This window comes from Drosophila willistoni, chromosome 3R (genome assembly GCF_018902025.1).
Source record: "Drosophila willistoni isolate 14030-0811.24 chromosome 3R, UCI_dwil_1.1, whole genome shotgun sequence".
In the NCBI taxonomy this organism is placed as follows: Eukaryota; Metazoa; Arthropoda; class Insecta; order Diptera; family Drosophilidae; genus Drosophila; species Drosophila willistoni.
The window spans coordinates 22,768,277-22,795,295 of NC_061086.1; the positions used below are offsets into that span (position 1 = coordinate 22,768,277).

Consider the following 27,019-nt stretch of genomic DNA (forward strand, 5'->3'; position numbering starts at 1 on the left):
ATTTCGTTATGCTAGATTCGAAAGATCCTACAAAAGATCACTTTAAAGAGGTGGCAAAATCGTTCATAAATATGTAACAATATTTTCCAGCCATATTGATAATTAATCTATAATTTTCATAATAACAATTATAAAGCTTAATGCACAGTGCAAAAAAATATAAACATTTGTTTATTATCTTTTAACGGAAATCAATTTAGCGGCGCCCCTCTATAAAAATTTGAATTGGTTCGATTTGTACTCACAGGAACATGTTGGCAACAGCGATGTATCGATATAGCATCGATAATATTTCCAGGACAGTAGTGCTTTACAAAAGCATCGATAACAGTTTTTAACTTTAATTTTTTAATTTTAAATCATTTCGAGTTGAAAACGTAAACAATTACTAAAATAACAACAAAATGGATATAGGCGAGCTGTTGGCTTTTAAGGTTTGAAGGTTTCACACTTTGCTGTGGGCAGTTTCCGGCTGCTGTAATCCATCAACTAATCCATACTTGAATCTCATTGAACAGCCTGAACAGACACCCAAGCGGCCCCATGAGGATGAAGACGATGACTTTGCATTGCCTTCGGAGCCACCTTCCAGCGAGGGTAAGCGGGATGACAAGGCTAAACGTATGCGACGCATTGCCGAGGCCAAGGAGACGGCAAAATATAGTCAACAGCAGGCCAGCTCCTCTTCTGCCACCACATCAAATAGTTATGAATTCGATCCGGAACTGACCGAGGAAGAGCGTCTCAATATTCTACGTTATGTGGAGAATGAAGAAGCCGATGGCGATGTGTTGGACGAGCAAGGATTGAAAAAGTTAATCTTGGTCTTTGAGAAGCGTAATTTAAAGAATCAGGAAATGCGTATTAAGTTCGCAGATAATCCCGAGAAATTCATGGATTCAGAGGTAGAACTTCATAGCGTTATACAAGAGCTAAAGGCAGTAGCCACAGTGCCAGATCTCTATCCCTTGCTGGTGGAACTTCACGGTTTACATAGTCTACTGGAACTAATTGCCCATCAAAATACAGACATTGCTGTAGCCGTAGTGGATCTGCTACAAGAAGTAACCGATGTGGACATATTGGGTGAAAGTCGCGAAGGAGCCGAAGCCTTGATTGAGGCTCTAAGAAACGAGCAAATTTGTGCTTTACTAGTACAGAATTTAGAGCGACTTAATGAATCTATTAAAGAAGAATCCGATGGAGTACACAACACGTTGGCCATCGTGGAGAATCTAACGGAGATTGAGGGAGCATTCGTCAAAGAGGCCGCCGAGCAAGGTCTTCTGGCATGGCTTCTGAAGCGTCTAAAGGGAAAAAGTCCCTTTGATCCAAATAAATTATATTGTAGTGAAATTTTATCCATTCTCATTCAAACTGAAAATGAGAATCGTCTGCTCTTGGGCTCTTTAGATGGTGTTGACGTTTTGCTCCAACAATTAGCTGTCTACAAACGACACGATCCCGCGAGTAATGAGGAACAGGAATTTATGCAGAATCTTTTCAATTGCATATGTTCAGCTTTGATGGCACCTGAGAATCGAGATCGCTTCCTTAACGGTGAGGGACTTCAGCTGATGAATCTAATGCTACGCGAAAAGAAAATGTCGCGCAATGGATCCCTCAAAGTATTGGATCATGCCATGGCTGGACCCGATGGCCGCGAGAATTGTAACAAATTTGTAGAAATCCTCGGTCTACGTACCATATTTCCACTCTTTATGAAAACGCCAAAGAGGAATAAACAGCGATTGCTTTCCGCCGATGAGCATGAGGAGCATGTCGCTTCGGTCATTGCCTCCATGTTGAGGAACTGCAAGGGCACACATCGGCAACGCATGTTGGCCAAATTCGCGGAAAACGATCATGAAAAGGTGGACCGTCTGTTGGAGTTGCATTTGAAATACTTGGCCAAAGTGGAGGCCATCGATAAAGAAATCGATCAACAGATTAAGGTTGGTCATTGAATTGTTATTACAATATTCCTCTATAATTAAACTAAACATATTTTTTGTACTCTTCTTTAGGATCCTTCTGTTGATGATGATGAAGAGGCTGAAAACAATTACATTAAACGTTTAACCGGAGGACTCTTTACACTCCAGCGAATTGACTATATTCTCCTAGAGGTCAGCGCCACATCGGACACAGTCAAACAGCGCGTCCTTAAGATACTTAACCTACGTGGAGCTTCTATGAAAACTATTAGGAGCATTATGAGAGGTAGATATAACTAAACCATCTAAGCCAATTTAGAAAGAAATATTGAAAAGTTATTAACGACACAATTTATCTTTCAGAATATGCTGGTAATTTGGGTGACGGCGACATAGATTGGCGGGAGCAGGAGCAGGCTCATATATTATCACTAGTAGATCGTTTCTAATTGTAATTTCAAAATAAACCACTACGAAGAACTCAAATAATTACCTTTCATTTAATAAAATTAAATGTTAAAACGCATTCCGATTGAAGCGTAAATTGAAAATTTTGGTTTAATGATTACATTCTTGGCCGAATCGAAAGCAGTTTCAGCTAGGCTATTTTACATCTGTTGTTTTCATCCTATTTGTCTTGCGTTTCGCATTCTTTCTTTTTTGCTATCTATCTACTTGCATTTCTTTTCCTGCTCCTTGTCTTTGCATTTCTTTTCCTGCTCCTTTTCTTTGCATTTCTTTTCCAGATCCTTTTCTTTGCATTTATTTTCCAGCTCCTTTTCTTTGCATTTATTTTCCAGCTCCTTTTCTTTGCATTTCTTTTCCAACTCCTTATCGTCATTTTGCTTGTCATTTTTACATTGAGTCTTCTTATCTTTGTCACTTGCTGTTTTGCTGAGTGGGAGATGGGGGAGAAGGGATGAGGTGATAAGGTGAGGGAAATGTGAGTAACAAACTAAAAAACTAAATTGGTATTGGATGTGTGTGGGTGTTGGATTTTGTTTAATTTAAATTGGCATAATACACAATATATCTCCAACTACTTTCAAAGCAGTTTTCAAATAAAATAAATAAAATTTTGCAAAAATCACGTAATATTTCATAGATAGTTTTTCCATTTTCGGTGCAGAGTTAACATTAACAATCATTTACAAAAGATTTTCGGTGCAAAACTCGAAGGATTATTAAGATTATTCGACGATTTGTTCATGTTTTAAACATGAACAATTTTTGCAAAAATTTGTTTTTAGCATATCAACGATCAATCGTTTACGATAAACTCTAACTAGAGAAGCGATGGGGCGTTTTATCTTGTTCTTGTTGTTGTTTTACATTGTGGCTAATGTTGAGTAAATGTTTAAATGTTCTTGTTTGTGTTGACTTAGGAGAAAATTGTTTAGTTTGGTTAAAAATTGTATCTACTTTTGGGCCTCGGGAATCTCAAAGTTGACATCCATTTTCATTTCACGGGCCAATTTCACAATTTGTGCCAAGTGCACAGCCAAATCGGCAGCCTTATCCAAATCATCACGAGCCAGAATCTTCAGACCGGAAGATCTAATCAATTCACGAGCTTCCTTAACTTTGGTGCCCTATGCGCACAATAGAAAGAGAGATGTATTTATAAGTCTGCAAATCTAAGGGATTAAAAAGGATTTACCTGTAGACGTACAACCACTGGCATATTGAGGTTCAGATCTTTAGTAGCCGATATGATACCTTCGGCAATGACATCGCAACGCATAATGCCACCAAAAATGTTAACCAATATGCATAGGACCTTCTTATCGGATGTAATGATCTTGAAGGCAGCCTTAACAGCTTCAGCTGTAGCACCACCGCCCACATCCAAGAAGTTAGCTGGCTCACCGCCATACAGTTTAATGATGTCCATCGTGGCCATGGCCAGACCAGCACCATTGACCATGCATCCGATGGTGCCATCGAGAGCAATGTAATTCAAGTTATATTTGGCAGCTTCGACCTCTTTGGGATCCTCCTGGGTCCAATCGCGCAGACTGAACAGCTCCTTTTGACGGAATTCGGCATTGTCATCGAAACGGAGTTTAGCATCCAATGCAAAGACTAATGGAAAGATGTTAGTTATAATTATTAATATACTCAATTAAATATCAGCATACAAAAGTCATTCAATACCCTTGCAAATTATATCTATGTACGTTAATATAGGGACAAGACTAACATAATTTAATTTCTGATTTACAGTAAAAGATCGAACATCGTATTTTAGTTACGACATTGCACAACAATTTAGTTCAAGCATAAGCATAGTTTTCTACTTTTCGAGCTGCTGAATTAACTTGTATTCCAAAAGGAGTTATTAAGCAAGGACATGAATGCTTTAAAAAAATATAAATTATAAATTTGCTATATATACTCACAGCCTTTTGTTTGGAAAAACAACACAAATGGTTTTAGGTTAATATGAACAGAACAAATATGAATTAGTTAGAAGAGATGAGAATTAAAATTAAACACATATTAAATAAAAAATAAACTTGACTTACAGCCGGTCATGGCATCTTCAGCATAAGGATTGATTTCCACCAATAGAGCATCCTTTTTCACAAACAGCTTGTACAGATTGAGCAACATTTGGACATGCTCATCGGCATTGTCGCCACCGAGACCAACTTTATTCACAATTTTGGCGGCTTGCTCATTGGTCAGACCCTTGGTAATGTCAATGGGTTCATAGATAATGGCATCGGGTGATTCTTTGGCTACTTCCTCAATGTCAACGCCACCCTCCTTGGAGGCAATCAAAACTGGTCCCTGTAAAAGTATGATATTAAGAACAATTTTCATATTTAAAAATAATTATGTTGTTGACTTACATTAAAGGCACGCTCCATCATTACGGCAAAGTAGAATTCACGTCGAGGAAACTTTCTTTCGGCTACCATGACCTTTTTGCAAATACGACCGGCGGCTCCAGTCTGTCGGGTAACCAAAAGCTGGTCAACCATCTTTGAGGTGATTTGCTCAGCACTCTCGGGACTAAAGAAAGAAATATATAAAATTTGTTTATAATTTTTTTTTTGTGGATTTTGTTTAATATTTTACTTACTCATAGACCACACGGACTCCGCCTTTAAGGCCATTCTTAAAGGCACCCTTGCCGCGACCACCAGCCAAAACTTGTGCCTTCAGGACCAAGTTATCTGTTTTCAATTTTGTGGCAATATCATGAGCTTCCTTTCCGTTCTTGGCCACAGCAAAGCTAAAAAAAGTAACATTAAATCAACTGTCTACAAAATTTGGGTCAAGGGGAAAAAACCTTCAAACACAGTGACTCATTTTATAAAGTTTGAAAATGCTTGAAAAACTCTAATAAAAAACCGGCGTTTTGGTAAAACTGGTTGAACCAGTTAATCTTAGTATGAGTAAAGTATTTTAGACTTATTCAGACGTGAATGCAATTTCTTATCAACGTTACTGACCTCTGCCAGTTTATAATCAATCCTATAGAAAATTGTTAATCTTATCTGATTTGTTTACCAAAGTTGCTAATTAATGCGAACTATAAGACGACTGACTACGCAGACAAATGATGTTTGGGAAAGAAAAAAAAACAGCAAAAGACAAAGTCCAACGCGGCACTTTTTGTCGACTTTGGACCGGACCACAGACTCCATCATAGAGGGACCCTGTCCCTTGTTTTTGGATTAATACTCACCGTGGTGTTGGTATGTCACTTTCATTGAGCAGGGTATACGAGACATGCTCCTGGACATTCAGATTTCTCAGTTGTTGGAGAGCAACGGGGGCATAGTTGAGGATCTGCAAAAAGAAAAACCCGATGACGATCGAATGAATCACTATCACAATCACAATAAACCACAAATCTTGTTCAAGAGTCACGATGATAACCAAATTTAATTCACATAGATTAAGTCTCAATTTTTACTTAATTAGTGGGCACGGCAACAGCAAGAACAACAATAACAACAACAACAACAGGTTGCCTGTCATATGTTCCCATTGATAAAAAGAATGGGTTCAAGGTCTCTCATCTCCCTTGATAAGTCTCCTAAATTGCGTCACATTAAAAAAAGAACAATTTAAAATTGCCAACGGTCGGTCAGGTGGCAAGTGAGGGAGTGAGAGGGTGCATCAAGCGCTATCCCTGTCTAGCTGCTGTGCCATTATTATGTAAAAAATTCATTTGCATTGCAGCACTTCTTACCTTTGTAACTGTTTTTGGTTTAACTGATTCGATTAATGAACAACTGGAGCGAGCCAAGAATGAAGCCATTTTGCTGATTCTAAAAACAAGATGTGAATAATTTACTAACTGACTTAAATGAACTATAAATTTCGTATGAATTTCTTTTTTTACTTTTTTCGCCCTCGCCTGCTTTTTGGGAATCCCGTCTGAAGTCTGGCCACACTAGACTAAGCGATGGAACTAGCTCCGAACGCTCATTGGTTGGTTCATCATTGATTCGACGTTGGCACCAAATGTTCGATTCATCGGTTGAAGTTGCACTCATTGGTTCAATGTTGCAAATTTGGCGGCAAATTTAAAAATATTTTATTTAAAGCTTAAATTAAATTTAAGAGTTATAAATATTATTATTAAATTTAGCTGCGTGTTTGGCACGTAAAACGGCTAAATTTAATCGAATTAATCAAGTTTTCCAAGTTAAAGTAGATGAGCCACCCTAAAGCCAATCACAAAAAGCAAAGAAATTAAAAAACAGTTAATTTTTCATATTCAATACCGCAAACTCTCTCCCACTCACACAGACGCACAAATACCAAGAGACTACATTGATTCTCTTTCTCCGCCACCTCTCACTTTCGTGAAAACGATGGCGACACTCAGAAGTGAATCCAACAGCGTGCCGATCACTAAGAATTCCAGTCAAAATCAGCAGCATCGTCTGCTGGCATTGAGAGAACGCCTGACCACGTGTTTCCACCAGTTGCGCCAAAATCTTCAACAAAAATCACCCACATTGTGCAACGGGCAGTTCTATAGAATTTTTATTAAAGCCGATTATACCATATTCGGTGAGAAAGCCACCTACATTAAAAAACTAAGGAAATTTTGGAACTCCCGAAAAGAAAATTTAGAAACTGAATCGAAATTTCAACCCGAATTAGTAGTAGTTGACCATCATCATCATCACCAGCTGCAGCTGGAGACGGTGACAAGACTCTTTTCATCCACATTGATCAACGAAACTAGCAAAATGACCATCTTAGAGAGTTTGCACTTGAGTGTGCGAGATGAGAATCCGGATATTGATAGTGAAATACGTGGAATATTGCTTGCCCATGCTCAGAATGGAATCACGATATCGAACATCAAAAGTAAGTTATTCACTATAACCCCTTCAAATCGACGTGGCCTTAAATAAAGAGCTTTTTTTTTCATTAACCGTTATACGGTTACTAATTAGCACGTTTTTTTCCTTCAAAAGTCAAGATTACACAATAAAAAAATGTAAATTTAACAATTTGCAAAAAATTTCCATCATTTTAATCCTTTTTTCGGCAGGCATTTTTAATCTTAAGATTAAATATTTTTTTTTTTAAATACTAAGTTCTAAATTAACCTTTATTTCTTTAGGGGAATATCGATCTCTGACGGGCAATCACTTTCCAGTGCACGAAAATATCACAGATTTCCTATTAACCATACCAAACGTGACCGCCGAGTGCCGCGAGACGGGCACCAGAATTTTTAACATCAAGCCCAAAAAGGAAACTCGCCATCTGCACGAAATGATTATTAATCAGCGGCAACGCAATGATTACTTTAACATCGAATCCAAGCAGGAACAGCAAAAGTTTCCACAGCCACCGCGTTCCTGGAGATCGCAATATAAGCGATGTACTCTGGACGCATTGGAGAACAATCTCAATGAATATGAAAAGATGCCCAACATTATGATGGCGAAAACGATGCAGTTACAGACAGTGGAGACCGCAGTGACCACTCCCCAGCAACTGGCCAAGGCTGTGGGAGAGTCCAACAGGTGTTATCAGGATAACTGGAATCATTTGAACAATCATTATCAGCAGCAGCAACAACAACATTATCAACAGCAACAGCAACCATATTGTGAACCACCAGTTGCGGAGCTCCAGCAACAACCACCAACTTGCCCACCTTCTGCACAACAGTTTCATAATTTTCTAATACCGCCGCCTCCGCCTTCAACCATATCGGTGCCGACTATCCAATCTGATCTATCATCACGAAAAAGACGACGTGGTGATTATTCTCGTACTCCCACGACCACTACCATCTCCAGTAATTCGCAAACGGATTCGATTTTTACCATTAATTCGGATTACGATGCTTATTTGCTGGACTTTCCTCTCTTGGGCGATGATTTTCTCTTGTATCTCGCCCGCATGGAATTGAAATGTCGTTTCAAGAAATACTCCAAAGTTCTCCAATCGGGCCTTTGTATATCGGGACAAACCATCAATGCTGCCCGACAAAATGTATGCCACGTAGAGCTTCCGGAACAAACTCAAATAATTGTCAACATTGGTTCTGTCGACATAATGCGCGGCAGACCTTTGGTTCAGATTGAACATGATTTTCGTCAGCTTATCAAGGAAATGCACAATCGGAGATTCATACCTGTAATTACCACCTTGGCCCCCTTGGCCAATTACCGGCACGATCAAGCAACTTGTGAGAAAATTAATCGTTTCAACAAGTTTATACGAAAAGAGTGCAGACATCTGAAAGTGATTGATATTCACTCATGTCTCATCAATGATAAGGGCATAGTGCTATTCGATTGCTATCAAAAGTAAGTTACGATCAAAAATTAAACTCTTTAGGTTAGGTTTGCTATTAGATGATATAATAACCTATAATAACCTTTCTTTTTCAGTGGTCCACGTGCTGTCACTGGTTCCAAAGAACCTTATGTGTTTTGGAATAAAATCGGACGACAACGCGTTTTACAAATGATTGAAGCTAATTTGGAGTATTGAGTATCTGTGGTCTGGCACCAGTTGAAGAGGGAGAAGATTTTACCAATTTCATTTTCAAAAATGACGGCACGCTGTTTTAGGATTTTCCAATCTAATAATTTCATAAGTCTATATGTTTGATTTTTAATGTGTTTTATGTTTATGTGTATTGTATTTGTCTGTATTCGTCTTAGTGTCCCTTAAATGTTATGTGTTTTTTGTGTTAGTTTTAAAATAACTATTCGAAATCTTTTGGTTACAATTCCTTAAAATTTTTGTCACAAACTTTTGCTTCTATCCCAAAAAAAAACAAAAGGTTGTTATAAAAATTTTTCGATGAGTTGTATATTCAAAAGATTTTCTTTTTCTTGCAACATAATTTTTCCCTATCAATTAGTTTTTCTTAGTCATCTCTTTGAGAAGACTTTTTCGGTAACATTGCAATGTTATATAATTTGTTTCCATTATTCTTTTGTTTTGTCTGAATATAAACCAAGCTCATGTATAAGAAGAACTATCGTTTTCTGCTTTATACATTCTAGAGTTTTGTTTCTTATATTTTGACATTCTAATTATGAAAATGCAATTCGCCTCACTTCACATTCAAGCTTGGGGAAAATCAACGCCGCGGCTGATTTTCTTTTTTAATAAGCAGTTTGAAGTTGAAGCATTTGTTTTTCGTATTTTTCGTTACATTTCCTTTTCTTTCTTTTTTGTTTTTTTTTTTTTTTGAAAAGTTTATAAAACAAATATAGTTTACACTGTTTGATTAATATGCTAACTTTAATCAAAAATGCGCGCCAAGTATATCATTTATTCAGTGTAGCATAAATTAGCTAAAAACAATGTTAACTCACACAAATAGATATCTTAAATAATTGCAATTGTATAAAATTCTATTTAATAGTTATATTTATAAACTTATTTATTGTCAACTATATGTTTAAATGTTATTTATATGTGGTGATGTGATGTCATGATCGTGATCTTTTTTTTTTGTCCAACTATAACAAGCAATGTAAAATCCAAAAAAAAATTGTTAAAATCAAATAAAAAATTCCAAAAAAAGGGAAATTTATTAGCATCTTTGCATAAAATCTATGAATGGAAGCGGATCTATAAAACAAAACTAACAAATGAAAATTGAACAAAGTTTTCCAGATGTACAGATATACTTATATACATCAGAAGACATAATATTATATATAAATATTGAAAAGTGTAACATAAAATAAATATAAAAAACATTGCAGAAATATTCTTTACCAATGCACAGTGGAAAGAATGCCCGTTTTTAGTGGCATAAAGTCTAATTGTATGCATTGAAATAAAGAGTTAAAGTTTTGCACATTCATCATATTATTCCGTCAATTTATTCATAATAAAGAACATTAAAACGAAATAAGATTTTGTTGACAATTTTGTTGCACCGAGTTTCGGATTCATTTGTTTTAAAAATCCGATCTTTCAACTCAGTGCTTAGAATCCATTGTCTTTCAAACACTTGATAAACGATATAGTGTATTTTTTCTTCAAACATTTATCCATGATATCAAGGTTTTTTTCGTTAGGATTATACGTCTTCTTATTTTTCCTGAAAGAGTTATCATTTTTGGAAGACTTTAAACGGCGTTGTTGATGCATAGGTCTTGTATGACTCTCACGCTGTTCTAGATAAGTAGATAACTATAAGTTAGTTAGATGCTTTAAACAATTTGAAATGCTTACTCTGTTTCGAATGTTTTAAATCTTGTGGATTCCTTTTTATAAGATATTTTATTGTACAATATGATGGGCCAGCACCAATGCACTCTTCGGCAATGATTTTAGTAGATCTTGTAGTGCTTGTAGTGGTAGTTGTAGTAGTGGTTGTAGTAGTAGTAGTAGTACTTAGTAGTAGTAGGGCATGTGGGGCATGTAACTCTGGCGGTAAAACGGTGCTTCTTCTTACGTGTAGTTACCTTTGAAATATGCTTAAAAAGCTTTTTGCACTCTAAAAATATGAAATATTTTATCGAATGCATTAACTAATTTAACCATTTACCTCGACCATCTTTTTTATATTCCTTACATCTGGTTTTATACGATAATGGAATAGTTTTTGGGTTATGTAAACATTCTATTTAAATAGATTAATTAATTGTACATTTGGAATATAAAAAAATGTAGCTACCTCTATATAATGTGTCATAATTTATCAGTTCCGTACAATATTCCACTAAATGTTGAAGAAAATCAATTTTTATTAAAATATGTACAACTTTATCTCAACTGTTATCGTATCTTACAAGGTAGTTCGGAATCGGTGAACTTCAGAAATGAACATACACAAAAAAAAACTAACAATATCATCGTCTATATTGAGCAATTGATAGATTTATACTTAGCTTCGGAATGATAAGATGGAAACTGGAAAGTTTGAAACAAATCAAATTATTTTAAATAAATTGGATATATCGAAAGATGTAGAATTTCATTTGTTCTTGACAAGGCAATTTCTCACACTAGTTACCAGATTTTGATTTAATTCGACACAGTCATTAAACTGACAAATTATAATTTTTATGACAATCGCGTCAAAATTGACTGCTGGTTTGTATGGGAGCTGTTTGATATAGTCATCCGATCTTGAGCAAAAACTTTAACAAATTGACAAATATGATAATTGAGAAAAGTCACTCTTCGTGACTTTGCTATTGATTTCTCTAACTCTCTATCAAATAGCCTATAGTATCATTCAGAACTTTTATTGAAAATGCAGTGTAGACTTTATATTTTCGATATTTTTGATATTTTAATGAGTTTGAAATTTAAATAAAATGAAAGTACTTGGAACTTTAGGCTTAAAGGTGATAGGAAGAAATTCTTTCAGTGACTCCCTTGCTTTATTTTGTTTTTGTTGATATTTCAATACGCTGGTTTTTTTTTAAGATAAGTAAATACATTAAAATGTATATTTAAATACAATTATCACCTGCTCTATTTTCTTCAAGGCTTCATTTCCATATTTTCTCAATGCAGTTACAGGCAGTGGAGACCGCAGTGACCACTCCCCAGCAACTGGCCAAGGCTGTGGGAGAGTCCAACAGGTGTTATCAGGATAACTGGAATCATTTGAACAATCATTATCAGCAGCAGCAACAACATTATCAACAGCAACCATATTGTGAACCACCAGTTGCGGAGCTCCAGCAACAACCACCAACTTGCCCACCTTCTGCACAACAGTTTCATAATTTTCTAATACCGCCGCCTCCGCCTTCAACCATATCGGTGCCGACTATCCAATCTGATCTATCATCACGAAAAAGACGACGTGGTGATTATTCTCGTACTCCCACGACCACTACCATCTCCAGTAATTCGCAAACGGATTCGATTTTTACCATTAATTCGGATTACGATGCTTATTTGCTGGACTTTCCTCTCTTGGGCGATGATTTTCTCTTGTATCTCGCCCGCATGGAATTGAAATGTCGTTTCAAGAAATACTCCAAAGTTCTCCAATCGGGCCTTTGTATATCGGGACAAACCATCAATGCTGCCCGACAAAATGTATGCCACGTAGAGCTTCCGGAACAAACTCAAATAATTGTCAACATTGGTTCTGTCGACATAATGCGCGGCAGACCTTTGGTTCAGATTGAACATGATTTTCGTCAGCTTATCAAGGAAATGCACAATCGGAGATTCATACCTGTAATTACCACCTTGGCCCCCTTGGCCAATTACCGGCACGATCAAGCAACTTGTGAGAAAATCAATCGTTTCAACAAGTTTATACGAAAAGAGTGCAGACATCTGAAAGTGATTGATATTCACTCGTGTCTCATCAATGATAAGGGCATAGTGCTATTCGATTGCTATCAAAAGTAAGTTACGATCAGAAATTAAACTCTTTAGGTTAGGTTTGCTATTAGATGATATAATAACCTATAATAACCTCTCTTTTTCAGTGGTCCACGTGCTGTCACTGGTTCCAAAGAACCTTATGTGTTTTGGAATAAAATCGGACGACAACGCGTTTTACAAATGATTGAAGCTAATTTGGAGTATTGAGTATCTGTGGTCTGGCACCAGTTGAAGAGGGAGAAGATTTTACCAATTTCATTTTCAAAAATGACGGCACGCTGTTTTAGGATTTTCCAATCTAATAATTTCATAAGTCTATATGTTTGATTTTTAATGTGTTTTATGTTTATGTGTATTGTATTTGTCTGTATTCGTCTTAGTGTCCCTTAAATGTTATGTGTTTTTTGTGTTAGTTTTAAAATAACTATTCGAAATCTTTTGGTTACAATTCCTTAAAATTTTTGTCACAAACTTTTGCTTCTATCCCAAAACAAAAAAAAAAAGGTTGTTATAAAATTTTTTCGATGAGTTGTATATTCAAAAGATTTCCTTTTTCTTGCAACATAATTTTTCCCTATCAATTAGTTTTTCTTAGTCATCTCTTTGAGAAGACTTTTTCGGTAACATTGCAATGTTATATAATTTGTTTCCATTATTCTTTCGTTTTGTCCGAATATAAACCAAGCTCATGTATAAGAAGAACTATCTCTTTCTGCTTTATACATTCTAGAGTTTTGTTTCTTATATTTTGACATTCTAATTATGAAAATGCAATTCGCCTCACTTCACATTCAAGCTTGGGGAAAATCAACGCCGCGGCTGATTTTCTTTTTTAATAAGCAGTTTGAAGTTGAAGCATTTGTTTTTCGTATTTTTCGTTACATTTCCTTTTCTTTCTTTTTTGTTTTTTTTTTTGAAAAGTTTATAAAACAAATAGAGTTTACACTGTTTGATTAATATGCTAAATTTAATCAAAAATGCGCGCCAAGTATATCATTTATTCAGTGTAGCATAAATTAGCTAAAAACAATGTTAACTCACACAAATAGATATCTTAAATAATTGCAATTGTATAAAATTCTATTTAATAGTTCTATTTAAAACTTATTTATTGTCAACTATATGTTTAAATGTTATTTGTATGTGGTGATGTGATGTCATGATCGTGATCTTTTTTTTTTGTCCAACTATAACAAGCAATGTAAAATCCAAAAAAAAATTGTTAAAATCAAATAAAAAATTCCAAAAAAAAAGGGAAATTTATTAGCATCTTTGCATAAAATCTATGAATGGAAACGAATCTATAAGAAATTCAAATTTTCAAATGAAAATTGAAGAAAGTTTTCCAGATGTACAGATATACTTATACATCAGAAGACATAATATGTATTACATATATAGAAATATTGAAAAGTGTAACATTAAATAAATATAAATTGATATAGAAAAACAGTTGCACCGATGAGATCCATTAAAAAAACATTGCAGAAATATTCTTCACCAGTGCACAGTGGAAAGAATGCCCATTTTTAGTGGCATAAAGTCTAATTGTATGCATTGAAATAAAAAGTTAAAGTTTTGCACATTCATCATATTATTCCGTCAATTTATTCATAATAAAGAACATTAAAACGAAATAAGATTTTGTTGACAATTTTGTTGCACCAAGTTTTGGATTCATTTGTTTTAAAAATCCGAACTTTCAACTTAGTGCTGAAAACCCATTGTCTTTCAAACACTTGATAAACGATATAGTGTATTTTTTCTTCAAACATTTATCCATGATTTCAAGGTATTTTTCGTTAGGATTATACGTCTTCTTATTTTTGCTGAAAGAGTTATCATTTTTGGAAGACTTTAAACGGCGTTGTTGATGCTTAGGTCTTGTATGACTCTCACGCTGTTCTAGATAAGTAGATAACTATAAGTTAGTTAGATGCTTTAAACAATTTGAAATGCTTACTCTGTTTTGAATGTTTTAAATCTTGTAGATTCCGTCTTTTAATATATCTTTTTGAAGTGGTTGTAGTTACCTTTGAAATATGCTTAAAAAGCTTTTCGCAATCTAAAAATATGAAATATTTTATCGAATGCATTAACAAATTTAACCACTTACCTTGACCATCTTTTTTATATTCCTTACATCTGGTTTTATATGATAATGGAATAGTTTTTGCGTTTTGTAAACATTCTATTTAAATAGATTAATTAATTGTACATTTGGAATATAAAATCCTATAGTTACCTTTATATAATATGTCATAATTTATCAGTTCCGTACAATATTCCACTAAATGTTGAAGAAAATCAATTTTTATTAAAATATGTACAACTTTATCTCAACTGTTATCGTATCTTACAAGGTAGTTCGGAATCGGTGAACTTCAGAAATGAACATACACAAAAAAAAACTAACAATATCATCGTCTATATTGAGCAATTGATAGATTTATACTTAGCTTCGGAATGATAAGATGGAAACTGGAAAGTTTGAAACAAATCAAATTATTTTAAATAAATTGGATATATCGAAAGATGTAGAATTTCATTTGTTCTTGACAAGGCAATTTCTCACACTAGTTACCAGATTTTGATTTAATTCGACACAGTCATTAAAATGACAAATTATAATTTTTATGACAATCGCGTCAAAATTGACTGCTAGTTTGTATGGGAGCTGTTTGATATAGTCATCCGATCTTGAGCAAAAACTTTAACAAATTGACAAATATGATAATTGAGAAAAGTCACTCTTCGTGACTTTGTTTTTGATTTCTCTAACTCTCTATCAAATAGCCTATAGTATCATTCAGAACTTTTATTGAAAATGCAGTGTAGACTATTTTCGATATTTTTGATATTTTAATGAGTTTGAAATTTAAATAAAATGAAAGTTCTTGGAACTTTAGGCTTAAAGGTGATAGGAAGAAATTCTTTCAGTGACTCCCCTGCTTTATGCGTTGTTGTTGATATTTTAATACGCTGGTTCTTTTTTAAGATAAGTAAATACATTAAAATGTATATTTAAATACAATTATCACCTGCTCTATTTTCTTCACGGCTTTATTTCCATATTTACCATTTTATGAGTTTTCTCTAGCACTTAATCTTTACTCGCTTTCAGGATAAAGTGAATCCGTAATAAGTAATTACGAAATCATTAAAATCCATAGAGAATAACCACGTGCTCCTTGTGTTCCTTGGTAATCGACGAAATGGAGTGAAGTTGCCATTGACTCAATTCCCAGATGATTATCAGACGCAATTGCACCTGGAAACAACAACTGAAGAACAAGAATACGAAGAAGGAGCGAGAATATTATTATTGTGAGGGTTGGCCGTAACTTTGATGACTTTGATGAATTGTCTATAAGACAACCCTCCAATCAGCATGGGATGGTGGACTTACCCCCAACGAGGAAATGCAACAGACACAACTTGGACTTGGACACAAACAAGCGCTTGCCTCTTGATTGCAAAGGAAGCTCCGGAGACGTGACTAGCCATACTAAATAATTATAGTAAGAGGATTTGTACATGCAAAATTTAATCCCTTTTACAAGCGATTTATTTGGTATTGCTAATGGTTAGCTTAGGGTTGACAGAAAGAAATAGTATATAAGTACGTACATATAACAGAAATAAGAATTGTTAATGTAAATAAATGACGTTCATGCAACAAAAGAGTTTACTTTGTCATACTCTTTTTGGAATATGGTAATGTGAATTTCAATTTAATAATATTGAAAAGTAATTCCAATAAACTAGATGCTCTCTTAAGACTTACAATAAGCTTCAGCAGATCCGAATTACTCAATACAATTACCACATTTTTCTATGAAACAGTTGAATTTAAGCGAAATTCGCCTTATATAGATGTAATGTAATTCCTTGATTGGTTAAGTATTTCATATATTTCACGCAAATGAGTGTACCTGTTTATAAGATATGTATTAAACCAAATGTGCTTAATCCATTTTATATTTAAACTTTAAAGTATTCTTTATAATCTAGCAATACTGAAACTTTTGATTTCCAATTTGGAATGGAAAAACACGTAGAGAGTTGAAATTTGAACGCATCAAGTGCTCCTCTTACACGTTTTTGGAGTATATTTAATCTGCCCCATTCAATTTATTTTTATCTTTTCAAACAAATATTTATGGACATTCCACATCATTGAGTAATTGTTGCGAATTATAGTAATTTTTCAGCATTCTTCTCTCATAGAACTTTCCTCTTCTGATTGAAGACCCTTTTTGTGTGTTTTCATTAAAGTGACTAGCATATTGTGGAGACAGACGGCAATTTACTGCTTTAAATTGAGCGACACTTTTCAATGGGCCCAAACCACATTTTCGCATAAATTATATGGTATAGAACAGCCTCCAAATCCGCCCCCCACCAGCCACCTTGGAGTACCAGTAGTTGTTGTTGTTTACGGCAGCGAGGTTATATCAAGTTGGTTTTTGCATTGGTTGGGCAATTATTAAATCGAATCAATTTATGCATACAATTTGTTTCTCGCTTTTTGAGTGGGTGAGTGCAGTCACCCACCTGTTAATTTGTTGATTGCCTCTTGATGTATAGCATGAAATATCTAAAATATGTTAGGAATTCCCATCTAGTGTAAACACATGCATGTTGTTGCGAGATTCTTGTTACAATATTCTTTGTTTCCCAACAATCACGCACTTCCTTTAATTATCCTTATCCGCTCGCTCAGTCTGTGGACTGAACATCTGTAATAATTTGGTATTATCGAGGCCCAATCACAAAGATACAGAAACAAGTGGAGTTTGACTGCACTACAGATACAGATGTGTAATTAGAGAGTCTTTTGTGCTCTGTGGACGATTATCTTTTATCTGATTGGCACACACATTTCAGGTGGAAATCATGTATTTTCTGTGCGGTCCAGAAGAGCTTCGGCTAATTAAACTTCAATTTAGAGAGATGAATCGTGTTTCCAATTCTGATTGATTCATTAAAATAACCATAATATATTAATTAATTTGTCTTAAGCAACTAAATAGCGATTCAGACTTCCAGTGAAAGACTTAATATTCACCGTTTCACAGAGTAAACAACTCAAAGCTATAAATTAAAACTGTTCATTAACACTGATTAAATCGCTTAAAATAGGAATAAAAGAAAGACAAGTTTTCGCATATTTTGGCACCACTGCATAATTGCTAAATTTTCTAATTGTTCGAAATAAAATTCCATGAAAATTTCAAAGCGCTTCTTTTGAATTTCGATAAGGAAAAACTATCGATATACTATTATCGATAAGTGACTAGGCGAAATCCATCGATAGCTGGTCACACTTTTTGGCATTATAACCTCCTGAGTGCTGGTCACACTCTTCGTTGTTGTGGCTAGTTTTTTTTTGATTTTGACGCGGGCGGTTGTGTTACTGCCGCAGCTGCGAAGGCGCGCCGTATTTGTTTATATACAATGCAGCAAAGTCATAGATGCATTGCGATAATGCCGAATGTGAAATAATACTGAATAAATTCAAAAGATTGCATTTGTAAACAACAAATTTTGGAATAGGCGCGAAAAAGGGTGCATGCAACGGTAAATTCTAATCAACGAAATGGCGCGCGATTTCATCTAACGACAAGACGCAGTTCTTCGAAAACACGAAATGAAAATACGTATGTTTGTGTGTGGGTGAAAAGTACACTAAAAGTACGACAGCAACAGCAACAACAACAACATCAAGAAAAGAAAAAGTGCACTGCAAACAACTGATTGCAAGTGTCTGTGTGTGAGTGAGTGTGGTAAGCAAAGAAAAAATAAAAAGTAAGAAAAATGACGCGCGAAGAGGAGGAGGAGGTACGATCTTTACTCTCGCGGCATCAGGAACGCATTATGCTGGATCTGGGCAGTACTGATCTCTTGGCTGTGTTGGTCAAGAATTCGGTACTAAGTCAGGAGGAGGAAGATATGCTATTAAAGCCATATCAGGCAACAGCTGGCACGGGCACAGGATCACACCTGGACACGGGTAGTGCTCCGTCGAGTGTAAAAACTAAGCGAAAACTGAGTGCCGTTGCCAGCAGCGGAAGTGGTGGAAGCGGTGGCAGTGGAGCCAGTGTTCCCATTGGAGCTGAAATCTATAGCTCCAGTTTGGCCAGCTCATCGCGCAGTGCCAGTGTCAATGGTGATCACGATCATGTCCAGAGCGATAATCGCTCGCTAACGCCCTCTGTGGCCAGCGATGCCGAGTTCCTGCGTCTGCAGTGTTCCAATCTCATAGAGATTATTGCAAAAAATGGATTTGAGAAATTTAAACAATTCTGCTATGCCATCGAGTGTGAGTGTCCACAGCTGATCGAGGATTTAATTAATGATCGACTCAAAAATGGTAAGTTTCAGTCACCTTCCCCTTCCCCCATCCCAAAAAAAACAAAAACAAAACAACACACACACACACACAATATTCTTAACCGGTTCTTCAAGATTCAGGTGTTCCATCTACATAATGCTAAATTATGCAGGTAAATTGCCTGCGATCGGTTCTTAAAATTTTTGCTGTCGCTTGCTAATTGGTTTTGTTTCTCTTTAGTTTGATTCTCTCTTGCCCGGTGTGGGAGTTTTTGGTTTTTTTTTTAAAGGAAGTCGGCTTACGTGGGAGTTCACGCCTATTTCGATCTCTATATAAGAAAAATAATAATTATTATAATTGACAGTATTATAGATCATTCTCTCTAGGCGTAAATGTTAAAGCAGGTGCCAGAATTCTTGTAGTCTAAAAAGGAAGTGACAATATTAAATCACATTTTCTCAAAGCATTTTTTCAGCTATTTGTGTTGTTTTCTTGATAAGTCTTATCAGCAACTATCTGGTCACATCTTGGCATGAGATAAGAGAAATAATAATAGAAATTCTTGAGAGTAAAAGTCTTTTCAGAGTTTTTTAAAAAAGAAAAACTTTACTACAGAGTTTGCAAAATTTTAACCAACTTAATCAAAGATTCAAAAATGTTGTAATACCATTATTAAAAATTTTGGCAACCAATTTAATAATTGGAAACTATTAAAAGTTTAAATATGTTATTAATTAATTACGCAATTAATCATATAAGGCATGAGCAAGCTAATAATTTTGGTTAATATAAATTAATAACCATTTTAGATAGTTATGACTATAAAACTTATGACTATTTATTTATGAGATCTTTAAAATCCAAGTACATGAACATTCGAAATTTGAATTATTTTTAAGTAGTTGCAAGCAGTCGATTTGAATAAACCAGCACACGATAGTTAAAAATTAAAAAAAAAAATTAACATTATAAAATATTGCTTATATATTGTTAAGTAAAGTTATTATTATTATGAAATTTAATAAATCGTCACTTTATGTTGGCATATTTTTGTGCAATTTAAGTTGATCAATTGATCACATTCAAATTAGTTAAAAGATATTAAGTCTTATGTCTTAAAAAGTACCACAAAAGGTGATTTTAAATGAGTTTCATCTAATTTTAGAAAAAGAAAGAAAAAGTGAGTACTTAACTTCCGGAATAGCATAACTAATGAACTGTTTCGGATACATACATATGTGACCATTTCCCTTTTGTTTTTCCCTTATTTGGTTGAAACAGATGGTTTACTCTTTCTATCTCTCTCTCTCGCTCTACCTCTTTTCTCTGCGTTCTCCTTTCTTTAGGAAATTCGCACAGCTGCTTAGGCATCGACGAGCTGATTCATTGACCCACAAGAATAATTTACACATTTCCAGCCAAGCAGATCCACACAGCAATCCCCCAAACATGTTGTCTGCATGTAAATTTAAAATATACCTCCTCCCTTCACTCCCGGGCAGTTCCCTTTCCCATATTCACTCCACCATCTTCCAGACTTGTAAATTACCTCAACTCAGTCGACGATGACAGGAAGAGACGGACTAAGAGGCAAAGAAACCAAAATCAGAAACAGAACCAGAAATAAAAGGCAGCTAAAATAACAATAACAACAGCAAATACCAACAACTTCAATTTTTAGTAGTCTCAACTTGTTATTGAAGTTGTTGTTATTCTTTGTTGTTGATTATTTTCCTAATGAAAAAAATGTTTGTAACAACAACAGCAACAACACAATAATCATAGCTAAAAATCGCCCTCGTTTCCCCCCTTCCAAAAATGTGAAGAAGAAATCAAATCAAAGTAAAAAGGACAAGGCAATTTATTTGCTTGTTTATTTGAGATACAAGATACATACATATACTTATATACGAGATAGATACTCTTCAAAAGATGCCCAAACTGCCTACTCACTTTATTCTTTAATTAGTTAGAATGAGACTAAACTTAAATGACATCATCAAACAAAGAAATAATTATATCTAATCATATACTTGCTGAAATATATATGTATATATGATAAACTTTACATAATTGGATAATTACTTAGATAATAAGCAACTTACGTGGAACTAACTTTTGCTTTTTCCTAAACATTTGATCAATTTAAACCTCATTTATGAATACTCTTTGGTGGTCAATAGTTCGACTAAACTAAAGAATATTAAAAGACTTCTTAAACCAAAGTCTTGTATTTAGTAGAGACATAACACACTTACTTGACCAAATGTATATGTTCTTACTTATGTATGTATTGTTAGTGTAAAATATATTTAATTCGTTCCAGACTTTGAAAAAAATGCAATCCTTAGATTATTATCAAATGATTTGACCAATGATATTTTAATTCAACAGTTCCCCTACAAATAGCTTTATCAATATTGACAAATTCAATAAATCATCGATACAATTTAAAACCCTTTAACAATATTAAGCAAGTCAAATCGAAATCCAGAATCACTCAATACACCTTGATGTATGATTATAATGATAGAGAAAGGAGTGCAAAGTTGTGATGATAATAATAAGAAACTATCGAAGAAGAACCAAAACGCTAATATAAATTAAAATTAAAGAATATTCATAGAATATTTATGGTTTGCACAAATTGTAGACTGTTTTAAAAAGAAATATCTAAACATTTCGAGTCCTTTATTATCTTTTTGATGTAAGTAAAGTAAATTTTTAGCTAAAGCGGTCCCACCATACACATTTCACTTAATAAAAGATTGTAGGGCAAAAGATGTACAATTTATGGGCATATATGGAAAGAAAGTTTTGTCAATTGGGATCGGGGACTAAAATGCCAATTATGGGTTTACTATCTATACATATAATTCCTTTGCAAAATAATCATTTTAAAATTATAGTGGATTATTAATATATTAATTTGCAGGATCTTTAATTATCCTGCATAATTAGAGATTCTGTTTGATGGCTTTTCTTCATGATCAAATACAATTGTCTTTTTTTCTTGACATAGAGTATTCAAATGTGCTATAAGAAGAACAACAATAACAACAACAATATATTGAACCAGAACAGCTACAAAAATAATAACAACAGAAGACCATGGCCAAAACATAAACGTATTGTACACATTTAAAGCCCTCGATCACGTTTTACGATTCCGGCCACGATTAGTAGAAAAGCAGAAAAAGAAAACAAAAACAAAACACAAAACGAGAAAAAAAAGAACTGACACATAAGGAAAGAGCGAGAGAGTTAGAGGGAGAAGAAATATAACGCGTTACGCGTGGTCCATGTCCACATCCACGTACCATGTCCGATGTCCCATGTCCAAGCTGATGTCGACGTGTGTGTAACTCCATTTGTACAACTACCCCCGCAGGCTTCATCAATGTATGGGATAGGACATACACAACGTACAACGTACATAGATGAAGCCAAAACCCGAAACAGAAACCAATCCCATTCATCATCATGATCTTTGGAAGCAAACATCATAATCCGTTTGGCTTTTTTTTTACAACTTGGGCCTGAGGAGGTGTAGTTCAAGTTCTCTCTCTATCTCTATCGCTCTTCGTGTTTGCTAATTTCTTGTACGTGCTCTGTTCTTGTTTGCTTGTTCTTCGACTTCTTTTTCTTCATCGTCGTCGTCATCGTCATCGTAGTCAGTGGCAGCTCTTTACCTTTGCCGCGCACTTGGTCTCAGGTAGACAAACATCGTAGAGAGTCAGTCCCCTTTCTACGTAAATTACAATTATTTACAGCCATTGCCGCTCCTTGTCTCACAAACAGTCATGGGCGTTGGTATGAAGGGGGAGGGTTATTAAAGAATGATATGATATTTTGAAGATTGTAGAAAATAATTCTGAGTTGACAGTTTTATATATTTAGCTCTGCAGGAATTTCCCATTTCTTGTCTTTTAGTAATTTCCGATAACTTCTCCAAGGATCGTTGAAGAAAAAGTCTCTAGAGAAGAAGCAGAATGTATTTTTTGTAAGAACATGTCCTGTGCAATCAGTTCCTTGGGAAGATCCCAATTCGGATTAAGCAAGAATTGATTACTATTTTATACATAATGATCATTTAAAACAGTTGCTTTAGATTGAAAAAGATAAGCCCATTATCCGAACTAAACTAAAAACTTGATTGTAATTCAAAATTAGAAAAACTCAATATAGATACATAGAGAGAAGCTATGGCTTTATCCTGAAGTAGCAATTTTAAGAGTATATCATCTTGAGCAAAGCAAAAGATAGTTAAGACTTTTCTGTAGTTTTATACAATTTAAGTTTTTTAGAAACTATTTGTTTATTTATTCTGGCTTTTGTCATTATTTTATCTTATCTTTTAGTTGTCTAGGGCTTTAAAGATTTTTGTATAACCTTCCCAACTTAAACATTTTTATCTACATACGTCCATGTCGTTTTACTTGTTCATATTTTTGTCGCCCCTCTTTTGGCGGCTTTGCCTTTTTGCATTTGATAATTTATGCATTATAATCTCAGTCTTTCGATGACGTTTATCGTTTGCCATTTTCTCAAACCCCTCCAACTCCACTTCTATATATCTGCGGCTTCCCTTTCTCTATGGATTTCCCCATTGCTATCGCTACTTATCTTGTTCTGTTTCGTGCTGCTTCTTCCTTTTCTGTCTGTTCTTGTGAATCGTTTCCTTTTATGTTTATTTCTCGAGTTCTTTTGATTTCGCTTTTATACACAAACACACACACACAGATATATCCATCCATCTGTACATACATATGTGTGTCTGTCTGTAGTTTTTTTTGTTTCTTACCTTCATCATAATGAAGTTCACCTTTTGAGTTTTCGTTTCGTTTTGGTCTTCTGCTGCGCATGCGCATCCTGTTTTTGTGACCGAGACCGATCTTTGTTTTCTTCTTTTTGTTGTTTTCTACTTTGTCCTACTTGGTTTTTAGTTCTCTCTCATCACTCTCCTCGCCCTCGCTTCGCAAGGCATTGCTTTCCTCACCTCCCGCAGGTAAAGTAGGTTTCTACGTTTCCATCTTTCGTGTACCCCTTTTTGAGTTTCTGTTGTGGCTTAGCCAGTTATTGGCATATTGGCCTGACTGTTCCGACCTGGCGCTATTATAGACAATTCTCAAATTTATGTCTACAGCATGGAAATGGGTCATTCACTTGACTAGGCTTCGTTTACCTTATCTTATTTGTTGTACAAATTTGACACAAAATTGTAGTTTCACTTTTCTGATTCACCTGTCTTTTCTAGCACAAACAACTGCTGTCCTTTAAATATTTCCAATTAAAAACTATCCTAAAACACTCAAAAAATATTCAATAGAAAGAAAGCTCTAAAAAGTCGATTTTATATATATCATTTTATGTACATATATAACTTTAAACAATGTTGTTTTTTTAAAGATATGTTAGCCCCATTTTGCTATTTTGACTGCTATAAAAAGTAAACAGAACAATTTTTATAAAAAAACCAAAAATAGTACAAATCTTCAAGAGAATAATCTTTATTTTTAGATTTATTCATACAGAAATTGTTAGATTTTTTGGCAATTTGATCAGTTTTAATATCCTTAAAAAAGGCCGATATTTAGTAACATTTTTTAGAGCGCTCTCTGGCAAAACCGTTTAAAATTAGACTATTAAATAAAGTCCAAAGCTTTTCAACCTTTTAAATTTTGAAATGTGCGGTTGTTCTTAATTCTCTTGAGCAGACATGGGAAATTGAAAAGCGTCTTTTCCTCTACTTTAAAGTTTAAACCATGAAAACTCATCCATTACTCGTACATTGAACTTGTGGTTAGAGCAAGTAACTAATTGTTTAAGATGAAATTTGTTAGAAACTTGTGATTCATTTCTTGAAAATAGTTTTGTTCTCTTTTCCATCATTATTATGGTTCAATACTTTATTCAAATACCTTCTTCTTCTGGGTGGCCATAATATATGATTGGCCGATATAGCCTCGATCTTTAACCCAATTAATGGTTCAAATCTAGTGATTACTACTTAATTTCTTTTTGTGTGTGTGCGTCTTATTAAATCATTATTCACTTTGATGCCGAGAAAATATAGGGAATCAGAAAAAACAGAAGTTCTTCCCAGAGAGCGATTGTTGGCCCACAGAGCACACATACAGACGCAATCGCCTAAGCCGCTTACCCACACAAATGTCACGGAATACAACTCCAACTCCAACTGCAAGACCAACAACTCCCGGTGACTCCAGGTAACTTGTTTTTGGGTTTCTTTTTTTTTTACCAATTCTACCAGTTTTTTAGCCCCTCATCTTGCATTACATGAAGCAAAGATGGAAGAAGAAAAAAGCTATGACTCATGGGTTTTGTTGAGAGACCGTTCACTTGATGCTGAAACAGACTGTGGCGTCTGTTCTGTGAAGAAGAAGAAGTTGCAGTTGCAACTTTTTTCTTTTTTTGTTCAATTCCGTTTTAACTGTTTGTGTTTACTGCATTTTGACCTGCCTCTCGCTCTCTTGCTATCGCTCCCTCTCTCTGTCTCTTTTTCTTTTATCATTAATTATTTGTTCACTCTTTCTTGCTGTTTGTTATTTTTACAAGTCATTAGCTTTAATTTACAAATATACATGGTTAGTTTCATTCATAGTTTCGGTTTACTTACAACCAATTTCCGTTCTGGCTCATAAACTTGCTGCAATCCCTTTTTCCTGGCAACTTCACTTTACGATATTTGATCACCAAGTGAGACGAGATTTCGGGCCTAGCCCAGTTTTATTTCGCTTATTTGATCATTTATTATAATTCGTTTATCGTTTATGCCGCCCGATCGTAGGCCATTGGCCCCCTTACTGTCTGAAAGTTAACATCAACTTCAAGTTTTTTTACTCTATTCGCCAACATTTTGAATATTGATGTCTGTTTGGAAATGATGATTGATTAGTTTGATCGAAATGAATCGACAAGTCGTTGGGGTAAATATTTGATTTAACGCTTCATTTATAGTTGTGAAGGAAGGAGAAAGGCAAAGGGCAATAGAGATGAAGAAATTCATAATTGATATAATATAAAATCAATTTAGTTTCTTCAATTGTGGTAAAACTCAATCTGTAATATTTTGAAATAATAATCGTTTGTTTGACATTTCATTTGCATCTTTATCATCAGAATCTATCTTCAATCTTCTATTAGAAACTCCATGAAATCATAAATAACTCTTGCTAATCATGGAGAACATTTTAATGGCTTTATTTCGAATACTGAAATTGGCAAATTTCCAATTAATACATTTTGGCATTTTGATAAACAAAATAAACTGGATATGTATATTGAATATTTTGTTGTTTTATTTTTGCAGTCATTAATAATTTTTTTTTTTGCTCACCCAGCGTAAAATTCGCGTATTTATGTTTATTTGTATAAAAAAAAATCAGTTTCTACAAAGTTTTCGAGTGCCTTCAAAACCGATCCGATCCAACCCTCTAGGCATTATGTGTGTACACTGTACACATATCTCCACATGTGTCATGTGTCATTCAGAGTTGAAAACTCTACAAGATTTTTGATGATGACCACACACAGACACTAAGATGATAGAATCATCTATGCGGTCAATGGCACAATCTCCATATGCCACACAATCCACACTCACTCGGAGTGGAGTGTTGTCGTTCTGACTTCTTTGCCAATTAAAGATGAACCCGCTGGCATGACATTTACATCGTGTTGTGTGTTGTTGGGCAACGACCTTCTTCTTCTTCTTCTGCTCTTTAGGCCTCCCCCCTTGTCAAATACAAAAATCATGTTCATTTTTCTGTTGTTTTGATTTCATTAAAAAAACTTCTTCGATAACAATATCATATTACTTTTATGACCTACTCTAAAAGGGGGACCTCAAATGAGCAATTTTATGGTTTAATGGAGTGTTTATTAATGGCTTTTGTTAATT

The 27,019-nt window shown here is 34.7% G+C and overlaps 6 protein-coding genes across 19 annotated transcripts in view; 3 read left to right on the forward strand and 3 right to left on the reverse strand.

The window, feature by feature from the left end:
- Positions 1-309: 309 nt before the first annotated feature.
- LOC6647422 (beta-catenin-like protein 1) lies at positions 310-2,423 on the forward strand. The gene is made up of 4 exons (XM_002070247.3): positions 310-434; positions 519-1,955; positions 2,028-2,223; positions 2,301-2,423. Exons 1-4 carry the CDS (start codon positions 405-407, stop codon positions 2,384-2,386), a joined length of 1,749 nt encoding a protein of 582 aa, XP_002070283.1. The 5' UTR covers positions 310-404; the 3' UTR covers positions 2,387-2,423.
- Positions 2,419-6,371, reverse strand: LOC6647421 (succinate--CoA ligase [ADP-forming] subunit beta, mitochondrial). 5 transcript variants are annotated; one of them, XM_047013566.1, is made up of 10 exons: positions 6,301-6,371; positions 6,148-6,226; positions 5,638-5,741; positions 5,029-5,181; positions 4,796-4,958; positions 4,466-4,733; positions 4,340-4,342; positions 3,598-4,022; positions 3,360-3,529; positions 2,419-2,831 (listed from the first exon to the last, which is right to left on the reverse strand). In XM_047013566.1, exons 2-10 carry the CDS (start codon positions 6,214-6,216, stop codon positions 2,609-2,611), a joined length of 1,578 nt encoding a protein of 525 aa, XP_046869522.1. In that variant the 5' UTR covers positions 6,217-6,226; positions 6,301-6,371; the 3' UTR covers positions 2,419-2,608. The 5 variants fall into 5 exon arrangements, with proteins under 5 accessions (XP_046869522.1, XP_023034004.2, XP_046869523.1 ...); XM_023178236.2 differs by lacking the exon at positions 4,340-4,342; XM_047013567.1 differs by having other exon boundaries at positions 6,148-6,326.
- Positions 6,372-6,760: 389 nt separating this feature from the next.
- Positions 6,761-13,179, forward strand: LOC6647420 (maternal effect protein oskar). 2 transcript variants are annotated; one of them, XM_023178733.2, is made up of 4 exons: positions 6,761-7,280; positions 7,540-8,046; positions 12,085-12,778; positions 12,863-13,179. In XM_023178733.2, exons 1-4 carry the CDS (start codon positions 6,776-6,778, stop codon positions 12,963-12,965), a joined length of 1,809 nt encoding a protein of 602 aa, XP_023034501.2. In that variant the 5' UTR covers positions 6,761-6,775; the 3' UTR covers positions 12,966-13,179. The 2 variants fall into 2 exon arrangements, with proteins under 2 accessions (XP_023034501.2, XP_046869525.1); XM_047013569.1 differs by lacking the exons at positions 12,085-12,778; positions 12,863-13,179 and adding an exon at positions 8,825-9,141 and having other exon boundaries at positions 7,540-8,740.
- On the reverse strand, positions 10,248-11,330 carry LOC124462121. Of its 4 annotated transcripts, none has more exons than XR_006955396.1 (5): positions 11,195-11,330; positions 11,080-11,124; positions 10,951-11,025; positions 10,635-10,888; positions 10,248-10,576 (listed from the first exon to the last, which is right to left on the reverse strand). XR_006955396.1 is itself a non-coding variant. In XM_047013570.1 (4 exons), the coding sequence occupies exons 1-4, from the start codon at positions 11,256-11,258 to the stop codon at positions 10,733-10,735; spliced, it is 351 nt and encodes a 116-aa protein (XP_046869526.1). In that variant the 5' UTR covers positions 11,259-11,330; the 3' UTR covers positions 10,248-10,732. The 4 variants fall into 4 exon arrangements, 1 of the variants encoding a protein (XP_046869526.1); XR_006955395.1 differs by having other exon boundaries at positions 10,248-10,571; positions 10,635-10,899; XR_006955394.1 differs by having other exon boundaries at positions 10,635-10,899.
- Positions 13,180-14,334: 1,155 nt separating the features above from the next.
- Positions 14,335-15,250, reverse strand: LOC26528804. Its single transcript, XM_023178222.2, has 5 exons — positions 15,119-15,250; positions 15,004-15,048; positions 14,875-14,949; positions 14,722-14,823; positions 14,335-14,663 (listed from the first exon to the last, which is right to left on the reverse strand). The coding sequence occupies exons 1-5, from the start codon at positions 15,180-15,182 to the stop codon at positions 14,461-14,463; spliced, it is 489 nt and encodes a 162-aa protein (XP_023033990.1). The 5' UTR covers positions 15,183-15,250; the 3' UTR covers positions 14,335-14,460.
- A 2,899-nt stretch (positions 15,251-18,149) lies between these two features.
- Positions 18,150-27,019, forward strand: part of LOC6647057 (tight junction protein ZO-1) — an 87,170-nt gene continuing 78,300 nt past the window's right edge. For 2 of the 6 annotated variants that reach the window (XM_023178288.2, XM_023178298.2), the window contains exon 1: positions 18,154-19,134. In XM_023178288.2, the coding sequence (XP_023034056.1) occupies positions 18,579-19,134 (556 nt within the window). In that variant the 5' untranslated portion in view covers positions 18,154-18,578. Of the gene's footprint in view, positions 19,135-27,019 lie in introns of all 6 variants that reach the window. The other 4 variants (XM_023178297.2, XM_023178296.2, XM_023178299.2 and 1 more) reach the window with 3 other exon arrangements.

Bases quoted from the DNA above. Each gene is read 5' to 3' on its own strand.
- LOC6647422 (XM_002070247.3), top strand. From the start codon at position 405: ATGGATATAGGCGAGCTGTTGGCTTTTAAG. The intron at 435-518 runs GTTTGAAGGTTT...CTCATTGAACAG, and splicing joins GCGAGCTGTTGGCTTTTAAG to CCTGAACAGACACCCAAGCG. The intron at 2,224-2,300 runs GTAGATATAACT...TTTATCTTTCAG, and splicing joins TATTAGGAGCATTATGAGAG to AATATGCTGGTAATTTGGGT.
- LOC6647421 (XM_047013566.1), bottom strand. From the start codon at position 6,216: ATGGCTTCATTCTTGGCTCGCTCCAGTTGTTCATTAATCGAATCAGTT. The intron at 5,742-6,147 runs GTAAGAAGTGCT...TTCTTTTTGCAG, and splicing joins AACCAAAAACAGTTACAAAG to ATCCTCAACTATGCCCCCGT. The intron at 4,734-4,795 runs GTAAGTCAACAA...ATACTTTTACAG, and splicing joins TGATGGAGCGTGCCTTTAAT to GGACCAGTTTTGATTGCCTC.
- LOC6647420 (XM_023178733.2), top strand. From the start codon at position 6,776: ATGGCGACACTCAGAAGTGAATCCAACAGCGTGCCGATCACTAAGAAT. The intron at 8,047-12,084 runs TTGCGGAGCTCC...GTGAACCACCAG, and splicing joins ACCATATTGTGAACCACCAG to TTGCGGAGCTCCAGCAACAA. The intron at 12,779-12,862 runs GTAAGTTACGAT...TCTCTTTTTCAG, and splicing joins CTATTCGATTGCTATCAAAA to TGGTCCACGTGCTGTCACTG.
- LOC124462121 (XM_047013570.1), bottom strand. From the start codon at position 11,258: ATGATATTGTTAGTTTTTTTTTGTGTATGTTCATTTCTGAAGTTCACC. The intron at 11,026-11,079 runs GTAGCTACATTT...CTATTTAAATAG, and splicing joins TTATGACACATTATATAGAG to AATGTTTACATAACCCAAAA. The intron at 10,900-10,950 runs GTAAATGGTTAA...TCATATTTTTAG, and splicing joins ATATAAAAAAGATGGTCGAG to AGTGCAAAAAGCTTTTTAAG.
- LOC26528804 (XM_023178222.2), bottom strand. From the start codon at position 15,182: ATGATATTGTTAGTTTTTTTTTGTGTATGTTCATTTCTGAAGTTCACC. The intron at 15,049-15,118 runs GTAAGATACGAT...TTCAACATTTAG, and splicing joins CACCGATTCCGAACTACCTT to TGGAATATTGTACGGAACTG. The intron at 14,664-14,721 runs GTAAGCATTTCA...CTACTTATCTAG, and splicing joins TTTAAAACATTCAAAACAGA to AACAGCGTGAGAGTCATACA.